The sequence below is a fragment of the Labrus mixtus genome, chromosome 9 (assembly GCF_963584025.1).
Source record: "Labrus mixtus chromosome 9, fLabMix1.1, whole genome shotgun sequence".
Taxonomy (NCBI): Eukaryota; Metazoa; Chordata; class Actinopteri; order Labriformes; family Labridae; genus Labrus; species Labrus mixtus.
In genome coordinates, this window is record NC_083620.1 from 1,915,162 (window position 1) to 1,931,855 (window position 16,694).

Here is a 16,694-nt window from a genome sequence, read left to right on the forward strand (position 1 = left end):
CTGAAATATACACACATGCACAAACAGGATCCTATGGACATGCACTAATGAAGAGATGTCAGAGTGACAGAGTGGCCCACAGCGGGCGCTCCTGAGCTGGTGGTGGGGAGGGGGTTAGGTGCCTTGCTCAAGGGCACCTCAGCAGTGCTCAGGAAATGATTAGCAAGCAATTAGCATGTATTTAAAGAGGAAAAACAACATTAGCACTTAGAAATTGAACAGGCAAAGTTGCTATGAACAATACAAAAGACATTAATTTCCAGCAATACTCAACTCACTTGTCTCATGGACGCACACAGAAGACTAACCTGAACAGGCCTTTTTTACAGTCTGGTGCTGCTCTGTGGGTTTGGTGGAATGTGATACATTTTTTTTGTAATTTTGGCACAATGTAAAGAAAAAAAAAATAATTTACTGATTGGTTAAATAAACAGTAGAACAGAAAACCATCCATGTAACAATACCGTCTTTAAATTAAGGTGTACAAGCAGGATATCTAATTTTACATAAAAAAGGCACATCTCCTTTTATTGCCCTTGTGTTGCTACCCTCATGTACGACGGAGGATTAGGGCCACGTTAAATTTATTTTTTATTTTTTGATTTCGAGATTAAAGTCGTAAATTTCCAAGATTAAAGTCGTAAATTCACGAGAATAAAGTCTTTAAGCAGGGTCCAAGCAGGGTAAAGTGGAGTCGTTAAATTTACGAGTTTGAGACCAGCCTGTGCGAAAATGATGAAAGTAGAAGTCTTTAAAGAATAAAAGAATAAAGTGGTTATTTTAGTCTATATCAGAAGAGCATCTTGTCCTAAAGGTTTCACTAATAAGGAAATAGGATACTTCCTTGTGTAGTCGGTAAAAACAGTTGAAGAGAAGTTTTCACTTCAATTTGAAAGACCTTGTTTATCTGTAAAATGATGAACAGGACACAAACTGTCTCTACACATGAGACACTTTAACAAGGCAGACCGATAACAGACACAAATAGTTGTGTTGTTTACTTATGCAGATATGAAACTACACATGCTTTTGACACATCATCATCTTCACATTGTCATAAAATATCAGGACCCTGAAAAGATTCTGCAAGAAACTGAAGAAAGATCCACACTGACTGGGAGGAAGCTGTCTGCAGAGGAAAAGACTTTAAGAGTTCTACTTTCATCATTTTCTACTTTCATGCACAGGCTGGTCTCGGACTCGTTAATTTACGAGATTATTCTTGTTAATTTACGACTTTGATCTCAAAATTTAAATAAAATAAAATAAACATGGCACTTATCCTCCGTCGTACTCATATGCTAGTTAGGGTCAGTAGGTAAACTGACCGACCACTGGTAGCCTAAATGTCCCCAAGCTGAGTGACAGAAACTGATCCAGAAACCACACTATGCATTTGAGTGCTTGAATTGACGTGGGAGGAGAATCCCTTTTGTTTACTATCACTGTTAGACATCTCATTATCAATGGCACAATAGTGGTAAACCCTCAAACATGTAGTTCTTATCAGTGAGGGCCTGCAGTGACAGTGTTGCATTTGTTCTAATCAGCATAGAGTAAGTGCAAAGGTAAACATCTGATAACATCAGAAGTGGAAAGTAACTGAGTACATTTTCTCAATACTTGAATACAAATGTGAGGTACCTACGTTGTTCTACTTTTTACTCTGCTATATATTTTTTCCTTACCTTGCAGATCAATATTTTACATACACATTGTAAGATTCATTTAAGACAATATGAAAGTGTACCGTGGATTGAACTATCAAACATAAATATTAGTCAAAATGCGTCCTGTTCATGAAATATTCACAAGATATGGAAGATTTATGTATGATTTGTGCTGCTACTTTAACTTCAATAAAATACCTGAGAAATTGATGATATGAATTACTAACGTAAAATTGTATTTAATATAATTATAATAGTTAAAATTAAATAAATGTATCTAAATACATCAGTATTTAATGCAAAAAGGATACTGATTCATTATCGCACCCTAAAATACAATTCTACAGTTCACTTAGCAGACGCTTTTCTCCAAAGCGACGTATATCAGGGTAAGTACAACACAAGCAAGGATCTAGAAAAAAGGAAACGATGTCAGTAAGTGCAAACGATCAGCTTTAAATCCGATTGGACTTGAACTGCTGAACATTGACCTGCCCTACAAAGCCAAAGTGCAGTATCTACAAAAATGACAATCTGAAAAAACTAGCTTTTTGTGTTTTTTGTTTGTCAAGCTTAAGTATAAAATTATATTTAAAAAACAATTGTATGATTGATTAGATGAAAGTGAAGTGAATTGGAAACATATTGTAATTTGAAATTCAGGTTAACCATTTCAGTTTTATGGCTAAAACTGCACTTTGCCTTTGTTTTACTGCTGAATAATTATATGGCCAAACACTGATGGACTGCAGTAACTAACAATTGTTAATGGGTTTTAATGTAATTGAGTTGACAAACAAGATGTATATTCTTTTCCACTCATTTGTTTTGTTTCCCATTTTATTTGATTATTTTATAGATCAGATTAAAATATATTTATATGTTATAAACAAAATCTTACAGTTACAGGGCTGTATGTTTGGGTATGTGAGTAACAATTCATATGAACTGAACAATTGATTAAAATCAATTAATTAATTAATTAACACTGAATGCACCACATGAATGCGTTCTATGAGACACATGTGACACACATGTAATTATAACAGTTTTATCAGCCTGGGCATCAATTACCTGGCTGTGAGAGACTTCAAAAGTACTCAATAAACGGAAACCACCACTGTTCTCTTTTTTTCACATGCAGCAGTCGTTAGATATGAATATTACTCTAAGATCTGTAGATTTATTTTTAGTTCAGGTAGGCTACTTTTGGCTAGTATCATAAGAGTGATTGAATCGTTTTAAACATGTAGTATCAACTTTGCTTTACATATCTCCCTTTTCTGCATATTGTTACCCATTACATGAGTGCTGTAAATAACTTCCCCAGTTCCGATAAAAAATTGAGTGCGTTTACACTGAGTGTCCTGGTTATGAGCCTTATCTTGGTTGGTCCTAAAACAAAGGCAAACCGTAGTATCTGACACCTTCATGGTGAAACCAAGGCAAACTGCAGTAAGTGACACTTACTGCAGTTTGCCTTGGTTTCACAGTGTATTTTACAGATACTGCGTAACTAAAAAACCCAATATCTCTGGGAAATAAAGCAGTAGAACTACGAAACTCTCACAGATTGAGGAGCAGATACAAAAAGGGAATTTCAAAAAAAGTGCAGATACTGCACTTTGGCTTTGTGTTCTTGAGAGATCTAATCAGTATAGAGACCATCTTAAAAGTCATCGTTATCAAACAAAAACCATCGTCATCAATAATATTGAGACCATCATCATCATCATTATTAAGGTCGTAGGTATTCATCAGAGCTGGGTCTTTAGCTTTTTCTTAAAGGTTCAAAGGAACTCTGCAGATTGAATGGAGTTTGGAAGTGCTATCCACTACCGGGGGGCAATAAAATAAAACAAATACAAATAACAAAACTCATTAAACGTTGTTTCCAATCCTAGGTTTTGAATGGCAATTCAGATTATTTTTTTTCAATTTTTTTGTTTCTCATTCAGTGTCAACATAACCTTTTGTGTTATTTGTTTTTTTCTTTCTACTGTTTATAGGCCTGTTGATCTCACAGTGACATCAATAGTCAGCAAGATCACTATATTTCAGAATATGAATTTGATAAAATCACACACGCACACACACTTCATGAGTCCTGAGAGTAGGTTGTGTTAATAATTCTAATATGGCAACAGCATCTCCATATCAAGGGGGCCAACCTGTGATTGATGTGCCATTTATTCTTTGACATGAATTGTCCCAGATAGCATTGTTATCAATCAAATGTAGCCTCCACAGTTCTTAAGTTGCTAAACCAGCCCAACAATCAGTGCAGCCATGTGGTCTGGTCACTATACTCTGGCCCTTTGTCAGAAATAAAAGGGATTAGCAACCAGGGAATTGATTTAACAAACAGGCAAATCACTTGTTGAATAAAAAAGGCTTATACAGAAAATGCTTGTCATCCTATAACAATAGCATGGATTTAAAAGAATACAGGCAAGGTTAATCTTGTTGTGTATCAACAGCAATGTATTGTGGTCATCAATAGGATACACACTCTGTGGCATGTAAGGTAATACAGCGGCTTTTTCCGTCACTTTACTCGCAACAATAGAGTTGAAAAACTACTCCCTTTGAGATTCGCAACCCGTCTCCCCTGAGCATTAAAAACACCTCCAGCTCCTGAACTCATTTGGTTCCTGGCTGACCCCAGAGAGCTACATATCTGGAGCATCTTCTTTTTCATCTATGCAGCTTCTCAACTCACTCCATCACCCTTTCATGCTCTATGGCCTCCATATTTATTCACATATCATCCTGTGTAGTTGTTTATTGGAGGAAGAGAGCTGTGAAGCTCTGATGCTGGGTTCAATGTGACGTCATAGTGCAAATACCAGATGTGTTAAATTATTATACATAGCACAAAAAAAGGAATATCCCACAGTCATTAAAACATAAAGTAGGCCTATATCAGGGATCACATGATAATCTAAACATTTCACATCAGGTGAGGAACAGCTGTGGAAGTGTTGTCCCTTTTCCAGATGTTTTCTAATATTTCTTTTGCATATTTTATCTAAATAATAATAATAATTAATTATCTAATTACTTGCTGTGCAACAACAAGTTCAAACAAATAATAATTCACCAGAGTTTTCATCGTGATAATGAAATGGTTTGCGTGTGTCTATAGTAAGTAATGCCAACAGAGTGTGTTTGTCATTGAGACACAGAGAACCAGAACCACACACAGAAACAGCACATACAGGTTTTTTGCTTTTTTACATTGTAAACAATCAGTGGCAAGTGTGACTAACCTTTGATTCATAAATCACAAACTAAGAGAAAGAACTACTAGTTCATAAGGAGCTTTCATAGACTGCAGTAGACTGGGAGTGTGGTGGATAGAGGTCAGCTTGGCCCTTGGTGCCAGGCATCTGTGGGCTAAACAACTTATTAGAGCCGGGGGGGGGGGGGGGGGGGGGGGGGGGGTGTGTGTGCGTTTATGCATGTGTGTTTGTGTGTGTGTGTGTGAGTTTGTTTGGGGGCGGAGGGGTACTTGATGTGTCTGTGGGCGTAAACATCACCTGGCTGATTCCAGCACACTCAAACAGGTCTATATAAATGCACACAGGTGTTGGTAAGCAGACACATAGGAGGACTCACCTACACTCTCATTGAACAAGTAGGATACAGACGGGCCAAGCTGGAATTTGTCATTCATTTACCTCTGGAGGAACACAACACTTGGACTTCTAATATCAGAGGTGAGTTTGGACAAAGGAAAGTTTACTTTGATGTTAACAAATTTGCATTTTAAGCTCTGGCACATTGACATCAGGATGAGCATATTTAGTAACAATTTGGTGTGAATAGCTCAGATACAGATACAAAAAAGAAATCAGAATTTTCAGAGACTAATATACAAATGTAAAAAAAAAATAAAGGAGCTGGAAAAGAAATTGGTTTCAACACATTTCTTCTTAATCTCTGAAAAACTCCATGTATCTTTTTCCTTTTTTTTTTTTTACATCTCGACATAAACAAACCTTTACTAAAAGTCTATATAATATAATTGAATTATTTCTTTATTATTGCCATTCAGAGTGACACTAAACCCTGCTGTAGCTGACATAATGTAACATTCACAAGCAACTTAATGTTGCAAGTTGTGATGGGAGATATCCATTTACCAATACTAGAATGACAGAAATAGTTGTAAATGTAAAGGAAGAAAGATGCAATGATAATGTTAATGCAATCAATTGTTGATCACCTTACTGGTAATTCATTAACCAGATGCAGCTTACTCATTGCAGTTGATTCTCTACTTCATGGAAAATTAAATGGACAAAAGCTTAACTGAGGTTTACATTTTCAAATTTCCAAATAATTCTGCTTAAGGCATTGATGGCATTCTCAACAGGTCTGTGTAAACAAGATTCACAAGAGAAACCTTTTTTTTTTTTAAAGCTTGTCATTTGGAGCCTCTGCATATAGATTACTAAATTGTATATCAATCCGGTTTTAATGTTGACATGCTGTGGCGAGACTTCACAGCCCTTTTAGGTTCAAAGCTTATAGTGTCCATTCTGTTGTGGATCCTCTTCAGATATAACTTTCTTCACAAATGCCATGTACTTTAATGGAGGCATTAGTTTTCTAATGCAAAGCAACAATTTAGAGTAGCTTGTCATACATTCAATTAGTATACCTGAAATTATCCCAGCACATATCGTGTTGCCCTATGGAAAACATGCTGACATAATGATAAGGTATGGAATGGCTGGGTTTAACTATGAAAGATTTTAAGCCTGCAAACAAGCCACACAGTGTGATTATCAGATTACTTCTGCCAAAATAACTGGATGTGAGCTTTGAGGGGTTGAAAACAAAAACATAAAGTCACTGCACTGATCGTTTTGTACTACTTTACACTCACTAACAAGCACGCAATGAGCCAAATGGGTAGTTTGCATGACTTGGCAAGCACAGAGGCAATACTTATTTAGAAACCTCTGTACAGCCAAAGCTGCCAGTTGCCATCCATCAAGTGGCTGACTTATGAGAACTCAGTGGCTTGAACACAGTCTAAGATTGTTATGACTGTGAGTAACTGGTCTTCTGGCTGGGTTCATCCAGTTTTCTTTAAATGCAATGTTTATTTTTGCAGCATTAAAACCAAGCAAACAAAGCTGATTCTTGTGTTGAGACACTTGCATGGGATCAAATTGAAACCAATTAACCGGTATTTGGTTTATTTGGAGAACTTACGAGTTGCACTTGAGTGGAGACTTTGTTCCTCAATAATTTAATGTCTTTACCAGAGTGTTGCTTCTACTAATGATTATAGCCAGTTAAAGAGGTTTAAAACAGCAGTGGGACTTTTTTCCAAGGTCAGATCAAGTAAAAGTTTTATTGTTTCAAAAGTACAGCACAGTTTACATGGAATGTTTTCTTAAAGTTTGCATTAAATCTGTACAGCCATTCTTTTAATGAATGCACAAGTGACTGTCCACTTAATTGCTGGATAAGGGGTTTTCTATTTTGTATTAAGTTGCTGTTTTTAATAGATATTTATAATGTAATTTTTTTTATGTTTTCTAGGTCATACAAAATGTTGGGATATTTTAACAAACGTATCCAGGACTATCTGGTGGAGCGGAAAAGTCGCAGAGCCAGGCTAGTGACTAAAGATGGCCGCTGCAACATTGAATACGGAAACTTCAAGTACAGCAGACACTTTGCCTTCCTGGCTGACTTCTGGACCACCTTTGTGGAGATCCGGTGGCGTTTTGTCCTCTTCCTCTTCATTGCCTCTTTCACCCTGAGCTGGTTCATTTTTGGCCTCCTGTGGTACTGGATCGCCCGCAATAATGGAGACCTGGAGTGGCAAAACCCTCAAAATGACCACATTCCATGTGTTTATAATGTTGTGGGACTCACAACGGCGTTTCTCTACTCCCTTGAAACCCAAACAACCATCGGTTATGGTGGCCGAGCGCTGACCCCTCTCTGCCCGGGTGCCGTTGCCCTCATCATCATCCAGTCTCTCGTCGGTGCAATCATCAACTGTTTCATGTGTGGAGTCATCCTGTCCAAAATCTCTTCGCCCAAAAAGAGAGCCAAGACCATCACATTTAGTGATATGGCGGTCATTAGCCCCAAAAACGGTACTCTATGCCTGTCCATCAGAGTTGCCAACCTGCGCAAGACGCTAATGATCGGAAGCCAGATCTACGGCAAACTGTTGAGAACGACGATAACACCAGACGGGGAGACGATTATCATGGACCAGGTGAACATTGACTTTATGATGGACGCTGGGAAGGACAATCTCTTCTTCATATGTCCTCTAACGCTCTACCACGTCATCGACAAGAGCAGCCCCTTCTTTGAGATGGCAGTGGACACGCTCAACAAACAAGAGTTTGAGCTTGTCGTCTTTCTGGACGGCACCGCAGAGTCCACCAGCTCCTCCTGCCAAGTCCGGACCTCCTTCATTCCTCAGGAGATCATGTGGGGCTACAACTTCCTGCCCATCATCTCCAGAAGCAAGGAGGGCAAGTACAGAGTTGATTTCTCCAACTTCTCCAAGGTGGTGCCAGTGGCCACCGCACACTGTCCCTACTGTTTTCACAATATCAAGGGTCACCATCATCACTCCAGAGATGGAAATGACAACCCAGGCTTTGAGGTGATTGATATGAATGATCCCACTACTCTCACAAAGATGTGAGGAGATGCATATCATTCAATGAACAGTAAAAACTGAGACTCTCTACAGTAAGAGGCCTTTACCCTCTCATTGAACAACTCATCAAGACTCCAAAAGGACTAACAGCTGCTGGGGTCAGCTGGGATTACCTAATCGCAGGCAGCCCATTGTTTAGCATTTCAATACCTAAAATCCTCCTTATTTGTCATTCTATTGTGTTTAACACAGATAAGAAAGACGTCTGTATGGCAGGACAGTTATTGTGGACTATTTGTATATCAAACCACACCTGTCACTGTGTGCTGACCAAAAACCTGTTTTCAAAAGAGAGTCCAGGTCATGCAAGGTGGTTAGGCTACAAATCAAGAACAAGTTTTCTAAATAACTCACAAAAAAAGAGGGTTAGTTGTTATAATTTACCTCCAGTCTGTCACATTTGACTATCTGACAAAGGAGAAGCACAAAAAACAACAACAAAAAAAGCAAATGTTTTATACTGTGTATATATCAAAAAGTCACTTGAAAGAGCAGTGTTTGGAGCCATGCAGTTGTCATTATTGTGAAAAGATATTATTATTTTATTCATACTTACTACTGTAAGCTGCTGTATTCCAGGAGATACCTGGACTTGAACCATTTAAGTATGCTTTACAATTCAGACATTGAGGCACTAGAGAAGGGTTGGGCTCTTGGGCACACTTTTCAAAGAATGGATGATCATGTTGTGGGAATTCTTCTTCAGTGAAGACATTGAAAGTGAACAAAACATTTCAAGAAACATTGAATATATTGCTGAATAAATCACTTTGTATAGTATACAAATCTGAAATGTTTAGTGTTTATTTTGTATCTGGTCTCAGGGTAAAAATACAATGAAATAAAGGCTATTTTTGAAAAAAAAAGTTTTGTAGTTTTATCCTGGCTCTGTCTGAATGACACCAAAGATTCATATATGTTTCAAATAAGGGCTATGATTAAAAATGTCACGGCAACATAATGCCAGGTAACAACCCCTATCAGATGTCTCTTTATCCATAAACAAAGTCAAGTTGTGACAGCAAATAAGGATCCAAACACAGCAGAGTGTAAGTGTTTAGGAGATAAGAGAGGCTGCCTGCTGCTTATTATTTTGCCTGCAGGATCTGAACATGACACTAGAATTCTCTACTTAAAGGAATACAGCATACTTTATACTAGCATGCAGCTTCATCAGGTTTTTTCTTCAGGCAAACCTCCCACTGAACCCTGTGATGAACTTCATATAATTTACTCTCATTGATGTCTGTTTGCAAACAGGGACATTCCTGAAGAAGGGGACGGAGAGAGAAGCAGGACAAGGGAGAAATCATTTCATTATATTGCCTCATAAAAGTTTAGCCCCGGAGAAAAAATGTGTTTCACATCAACTGTCTGTTGACCATTTCTGACTGTTGGTTTTTGAAGCATATTCGGTAAATGGTATTTCTAGTCTTCTAACTACTCAAAGCACTTTTAAACCACATCACACCTACCCATTCACATGCTATGCTACCCATTCACACCCATTCGCACGCTATGCTACCCATTCACATGCTATGCACATGCTATGATACCCATTCACACCCATTCACATGCTATGTATAGTGAAACCATCAGAAGTAACTAGTTCATACACCACCGACGAAGCAGTCTTGTCCCAGGACACATCGGACATGTGGCTGCAGGAGCTGGGGATTGAACCCTCGGCCTTCCGGTTGAGAGACAACAACTCTACCAACTGAGCCACAGTCAGTGGTCTTCATGGTTCATGCATACCAATAGAGCAATTTGCAGAGCTAAGCTGTTTCTTAACACAGACACCATACCAACACACTGGTTGTTAAATTATGGACACCTGTAATTTAAAGATGTGTTCAAGCAGAGAATTAAATGACATAAAGAATTAAAAACTCACAAGACTTTCAATTTGATACACTGTAGTACCAAACTCTCTTTCACCTACCGTCTCGCTTCCAGCTTGATTGATCTAACGAGTAGTAGTCAACAAAGTCCAACATTATTTTCACAATAATAAAATCAAGCTCTTCATCATGGCAAAACGTTGGGTTCTTTATAAAAAAAAGACTGCCTCATCCTCTTTGCATTCTCTTTCAACACTGTCTTTTAAACTGAATGATGTTTGAATTATACATTTGTTGCTAATCAATAATCCAGCACCATTGGGGTGAGTAAAATATAGGATACACTTTTGAGAATCCCCACAAACCAAAGACTTAAATACAAGCTTTTTGTTTCTGAAAGTGGTGTACTTTATCAACCAGCAACTCAGTGTCTCTCCGTATTGGACAAAGCTATCCTCTGTACATTTCATGGTTGGTTTGTGCATACATTTGATTAAATTAGTATCAGATAACAAGCCTGAGATCAAGATTAAGTTGTTATCTACAAACTGTAACGCAGCTTTATGGTCCTATTAATCAAATGAAAAAAGGATACACCTCAGTGTCGGGAACAGTTTTAAAATGAGATTGTTTTCTTAATGTTCATGCATTCCTTGATTTTGTTTTGAAAGAAAGAATAGAGATAGCAGTTTAATAAGAACAATCAGAGAGTTGTACTCCGAGTTGTAACCCATCTAAGAGTGGCTACATTTTCAAAGATATCCAACCACAGAAATGCCAGAGCCACTTGCTCCAAGAACATTACTTGTCCTAAGCTTCACATAGAGTTCAGTGCATGTTCTACAGATAATCATAGAGAAAGGAGCACAGTGCAGTGTAAGTTGTGGTGCAAGTAGCTCACTAACTTCAGCTTGTGCATGTATCTGCGTATTTAAAATGACCCAATCCCAATCCATCTGCTCTGGTGAAACCACAGGCAGGCAACAGAAGAAGACTTGAGAGGTAAAAACATTTATTTTGTCACATTTCCTATACAAAAGCCCTTTTTCAAAAGGTATTACTTCATACATTGCAGGAATGACAATAAAAATAATACATTGGTTAATTGTAAAATTATACACATATATTTTATATATATATTTTCGATATCCAAAATACATTGCATATAGGAAGTAGCACAGACCCTTTTCAATAATGCTTGTGAAACATGAAAGTTAAGGGTTCATTAGAATAATTCCTTGATGCTGCAAATAACACATCTCCTCTGTATTTGTTCTGTAAAGCTGTACATTTTCAGGAGAGGCCGGTTTTGAATAGCAATAATGTTTGTATTAATTTGCATACAATACCTGAAGTTCTTGACTAAACAGAAAAAGCAACCGATCCCAGGGCTTTCTGGCATAAAAAAGGGTGTTCACGATGGAAAAGATCCATCATGGACACATGTTGCATAATAGAGTAAAGGAATCCCTGGCTATTGGTTAATGTTTCAAGCAGGATATTTGAGTTTTGGAAAAGAAAGAAAATACTTTCTGTGCATTAGGTCACTTAGGATGTTCCAACCAAATTTCAGAACTCATAATAACAATTACAAGAAAACAAAAATTGTAACATGTATTGCCCAAATGTACAGATATATAAAAAAAAATGCTTAAAATGCTGAACAAACTACTTAGCAGAAATGGACTTTTGCATTTTTTGACCGAGGTCAACTCGTATTAATTCTCTTGACTTTTTATACTGTGTCACATATGAAAATAACTCTGCATAATTTATACAGTAAGTTGCTTTAATGCCTAGTTGTCTGATGCTTATAAAATAATACAAAATAGGTCTGACAAACGCACAGCGTTTGCGAATCTGAGGATTTCTTTGTTAAATCTTGTCATACTTTGCTGGTTTTTGTTCTCTGATAAACTACTTAGTCCTAAGTAATTTATTTCCAAAAAGGAATACATTTGCAGCCATGAACACCTGAAGATGGATATGTTTTGACATAATGAAATCCTGACTTGAGATTCATGTGCATTTGGCTGGGCTTAAGATCAGTGACAAACTAACATTCAAATACACATGCTGCTCGTAAACTAGGATCCAGCCCTGGTAAAATGCAACTTGACTGTCTATAAACAGGATTTACTGCAAAGCCTCTACTCTGTACTGACCTGTACGGTACTGACTGGCCTGAAGAGAGGAAGGAGACCGTGTGGCAGCCTTCACTGTCAGAGTTCACTACAAAATCAAAAGTTGTCAGATTTTTAGTAAATATGTATCCAATTATGCATTTTTATCATGTAATGCAGTTTTTGTCCAATGAATAGAAAAACATGATATAATCAGCAGTTAAAGCAGTGTAAGGGATATGTTTATCTTTATAACACATACTTTAAAAATATGCACTTATGGCACTGTTAGCCTCTTACGATAAAAAAAAGATTGAAAAAAAAACTTATGATGTTGTTGACATCTAAATCCTCACTTCTGGAAAAAAAGGGCCTTTTTTGTTTCAGATTTAGATGTGAGCAGCAAACCGGTAGCTACAAATCAAGGGTGTTCTTTTACTGATTTCACAAAAGAACAACATCTGACAAATTTTGATTTTGCTGCAGGATATCCCTTTTAAACGTGTTTCACAAACCAGAAGACATTCACATTAATACTGACACGGTCGAGCAACAAAACATCTGGAAATGGCATGGCTGGAAGGCAACAACATGGCAACAAATTTAATAGCCTAGTGTGTGGCCCCCTGAATAAAAAAAACATCTGACCTGGGTTGAATTATTCTTGCAAATTACTTCAATTACATCTTGCCCCAGCATCCCCAGCACAGTGGAGTCAACTGTATACATCAGCCACCTTGAACTACACACACAACACACAGAGAGCATTTTCAGTAACTAGGTTGACCCAGGTCAGCAAAAAATACAGCGCTTCCTTCACTGGCATTTAACTCTTCTCTAGCCTTCCAGTTTGGAGGATAAATTAAAATGTGAATGGCATATTTCCAGTTGCCACATTTCATTCAGTGCTGAGAAAAGTCCATCTCTTCGAGAGCTTCTCCTTGTCCAGCGAATTTCAGAAGACACTCCACACACACATAAAAAGATGCAGATGGACAGACAAGCAGACAGAGACAGTGGAAACAGACGGCTGGATGTCGTGGGAATAAGAAATCCCAACAAGGCTGTAGACAAGCGGGGAAAAAAACAGATGCTTTATAGCGTTATGTACATAATGTACTGAGGATGTAGATTGAGACCCATAAATATTAGGCCCATGTCTGGCGCGGTTGTATTGCAAAGAGGCAGACAGACTTGAGTTGTTCACCCTGGCCTCAGGCTTTGGGTTGGAAAGGCTTTGGGTTAGGAACACCTAGTGGTGTATTTCTGGTGAACAATGAAAGAGAAGGCACAGGAAACTCAGATTCATATCTGAAAAACATTTTTAAAAAACAGACACTAGTCTTGTAAAGGTAAGTAGTATTCCATTTTTGGACCATAGCATCCAGTTGTTTATAGATTCTTACAATAAAAAAACAATTATCCTTCAATTTAACCATCCTTCATTCAGGAGGAAACATTTCTTCATATGGAAAATATTCTCTTTCAACAAAGTCTTCATTGGTTCAGCATCATTTGGAGTGCAGGTCAGCAATTGTAGAATGTGTTGGGGGGGTAAGGACTTTTTTTTAGAAGGAGTTGTATGGACAGACAGAGAGTTGTTTAGTAGTAACTACCGAGGTGTGATGGCACATGGGTGTTAGGATGGCGGGGAACGTTTGGGTTGGGATAGATGCCTGCAGTGGGTGAGCTCCAGTACGGAGCAGTGGGTCCAAAGAAGTTGGAGGAAGTGACAGGCATGGATGGAGGGTGTGGGGATACAAAGTTGACCTTCTGCTGGTGGGCGTGGTAGGAAGGCACATAGGCCAGGTCCGAGGGGTACTTATACATGGAGGACTCGGTGGGGTGCGGCTGCAGGGCCTGAGCGATGCCGTGGAAATCAAACTTGTAGGCGTAGCGCTTGCCGTGCACCTTGGTCATGATGTTTTTGTCATAGTAGTAGCGCAACGCACGGCTCAGCTTGTCATAGTTCATGTTGGGCTTGCTCTTGCGCTCGCCCCAGCGCCTCGCCACCTCGTCCGGGTCCGTCATCTTGAACTCTCCGTTGGTGCCCTCCCAGGTGATGCAGCCAGCGTTGGCGCTGTCCGACAGGAGCTCCAGGAGGAACTGCCACAGCTGGATCTGACCTGAGCCTGATGGTGGATACAGACACAAAAAAACGATAACTATGGCGCCACATTCAACCAAAAACTATTTATTAATTTACAAAGACTTGAGGATGCCTAAAAATCTTACCTGGATTGGCTAAACGACTACTGGTTGGACCCAGAATCTGGTAAGGATCTGTGAACAAAAGAAGAGCTTTGTTGGTATACACAGCGGGCACTGTTGTAACAAAATGGAAAGCTAACTCTACTTACTTACATGGAGGTCTGCCACAAAGCAACAGCTAATGTTTTCTTACTTTTGACTAATAATATCATGTTTCAATGTGAATAACTAAAGTTTAGCTTTGCAGAAATTAGTCAGACTAACAATGACTTAAACTAGCTTAAACAAGGAAACAGCCACAGGGGAAGTTGATATCAATGCTAAAGGATTAGCTTTGTTAGCTTGGTAAAACGTTGGTTAAGAAAGAATCCTATCCATAAACCAATACCTGGCTGAGCTCTGGGCTGCTCTGCGGTCTTAGTCACATTCTGGGTAACAACTGGTGAGCCTGCAGAGAGGAAGAGAGAGAGAGAAATGAATAGATAGAGGATGAGAGAGGCATTAAAAGGTTTACAGATAACCACCCTTCACAACATCACGTCAGCAGAGTTCCAATGTATGTACAGTGAGGCACTAATTGGGGGTTGGACTGACTCCTTTAGACTGTGAATGTTCTGTGAACAGAGGCGATAATCTTTAGGATGTCTAGACTGTGTAGATGCTGGGGATGCATCTCAACAGTGATGTATACTTAAAGAGGTTAAAGCGAATTTTCAAGTCTGTTTTTTAACCTGCAGATGTTGAAATAAAAATGCATTCCTCACCTTTGCCGCTGTGCATGTTGTTTGACCATCCTGTTCGCCGTACAGCATCATATGAAGGGTCTAAAAGGAGGAGAGGAAAGAAGGGAAGTTTGAGTACATTTGAAACGTATTTTAAGGCTGCTTTTGGCGACGTAAAATGTTGAGTAACACTCGAAACAGAGCAGTGTCTACAATGAAAAGCTTCAGAAATCCCCAGTTTGTTATTTTATACTTAATTTCATAGTTTTCTAGCCTATCCGACATCTATAACTGCCACAGAAGAAAATTAGGAGACAAGTGCCAAATGGCATCAATAAATCTATCAAAACATGGTCCACGGGGCTCTTAACAGGATATCTGGGCATTGTAACGCAGTTTTCATTTGGCACCCTTTGGTGGTTAAAGTGTTGATGGCACAATCTTCATGAGGGCACAGTTGGTTCAGCAGCTTGCAACACTCTGACCACAAATAAAAGCATTGGTGCAAGTTAAACGTAGGCCATTACAACAGAAACACACATGTGATATTCACCCTCATCCCTCTCTCCCCACACAAAGCAGCTGCTTTTATAAAACCTTGACAAAGAGCCAAACTGGCCCAGTTTGCATGGGCTCTATACCTGCTGTGTGTCTACGCTTCAAACCTGACTGAATGTGAAGCTGGACCGCTTCCAGTAACAATCAATCACTCTGACACAAGCAGATAAAACAGAGGATGCATCGTTCCCCTGGCAGCGTCTCAAAAAACACCCTGGTATACTCACTACGCACCTGGCCAGTACCCTTGATGGTTTCTATTATTTCAGGCAATACAGTTCAAACAGTTGTCAGAATACAGGGAAACATGATGCGTACTGTGGCCAGATATGCTTTACACTCTTGTGTTGTGTGCAACAGGGTTATCATGATCTGCAAATCTTTTTGTCAGCAGTGTTTTCTCCCGCAGGGCAGCGAGTAGAGACGATGTAATGGTGATGACAGAGGTTGTTGCTGAGATAAGCAAGCTGTTAGAAGGTCAAGAGGCAATCCTGTTTCCCATCAGTGGAGGTGGAATCTTTTGAGAAGCAGGCTTACTGACGATCAAAGTTGGCAGTTTAAATCCCTGGATTGGAAAATCTTAACAGTGAAAGACTCATTTTGCTGCGACTGTTAAGTGGACAATGAATTGCTTCTGGGTCAGTAATTGGCTCATGTAAAACCAAGCATGTTGTATCTTATTAAGAGAGTCAGGTATTCTTATCTGGTTTTTGTATTTTTAATTTTTATCATATATACTTATAATTTTTTTAATTTATGTATTCATTACCTTTATTTTCTTGAGATTTTTTTTGTCTTCATTCTGTTTTAAATGTCTGTTGCTTTCAATGCAAATAATGTTCCTCTGCATAAAAATC

The 16,694-nt window shown here is 38.6% G+C and overlaps 2 protein-coding genes across 8 annotated transcripts in view; one reads left to right on the forward strand and one right to left on the reverse strand.

Annotated features, from left to right (window-relative positions):
* Nucleotides 1-5,270: 5,270 nt before the first annotated feature.
* LOC132980037 (ATP-sensitive inward rectifier potassium channel 1-like) lies at nucleotides 5,271-9,165 on the forward strand. The gene is made up of 2 exons (XM_061045904.1): nucleotides 5,271-5,392; nucleotides 7,233-9,165. The coding sequence occupies exon 2, from the start codon at nucleotides 7,243-7,245 to the stop codon at nucleotides 8,362-8,364; it is 1,122 nt and encodes a 373-aa protein (XP_060901887.1). The 5' UTR covers nucleotides 5,271-5,392; nucleotides 7,233-7,242; the 3' UTR covers nucleotides 8,365-9,165.
* Nucleotides 9,166-11,218: 2,053 nt separating this feature from the next.
* Nucleotides 11,219-16,694, reverse strand: part of fli1 (Fli-1 proto-oncogene, ETS transcription factor) — a 33,423-nt gene continuing 27,947 nt past the window's right edge. For all 7 annotated transcript variants that reach the window (XM_061045940.1, XM_061045942.1, XM_061045939.1 and 4 more), the window contains 4 exons: nucleotides 15,322-15,381; nucleotides 14,946-15,005; nucleotides 14,582-14,629; nucleotides 11,219-14,478 (listed from right to left, as the gene is read on the reverse strand). In XM_061045940.1, coding sequence (XP_060901923.1) covers nucleotides 13,949-14,478; nucleotides 14,582-14,629; nucleotides 14,946-15,005; nucleotides 15,322-15,381 — 698 coding nt within the window. In that variant the 3' untranslated portion in view covers nucleotides 11,219-13,948. The remainder of the gene's footprint in view (nucleotides 14,479-14,581; nucleotides 14,630-14,945; nucleotides 15,006-15,321; nucleotides 15,382-16,694) is intronic.

Excerpts from the sequence above, each read along its gene's own strand:
- LOC132980037 (XM_061045904.1), top strand. The coding sequence starts at position 7,243 with ATGTTGGGATATTTTAACAAACGTATCCAGGACTATCTGGTGGAGCGG.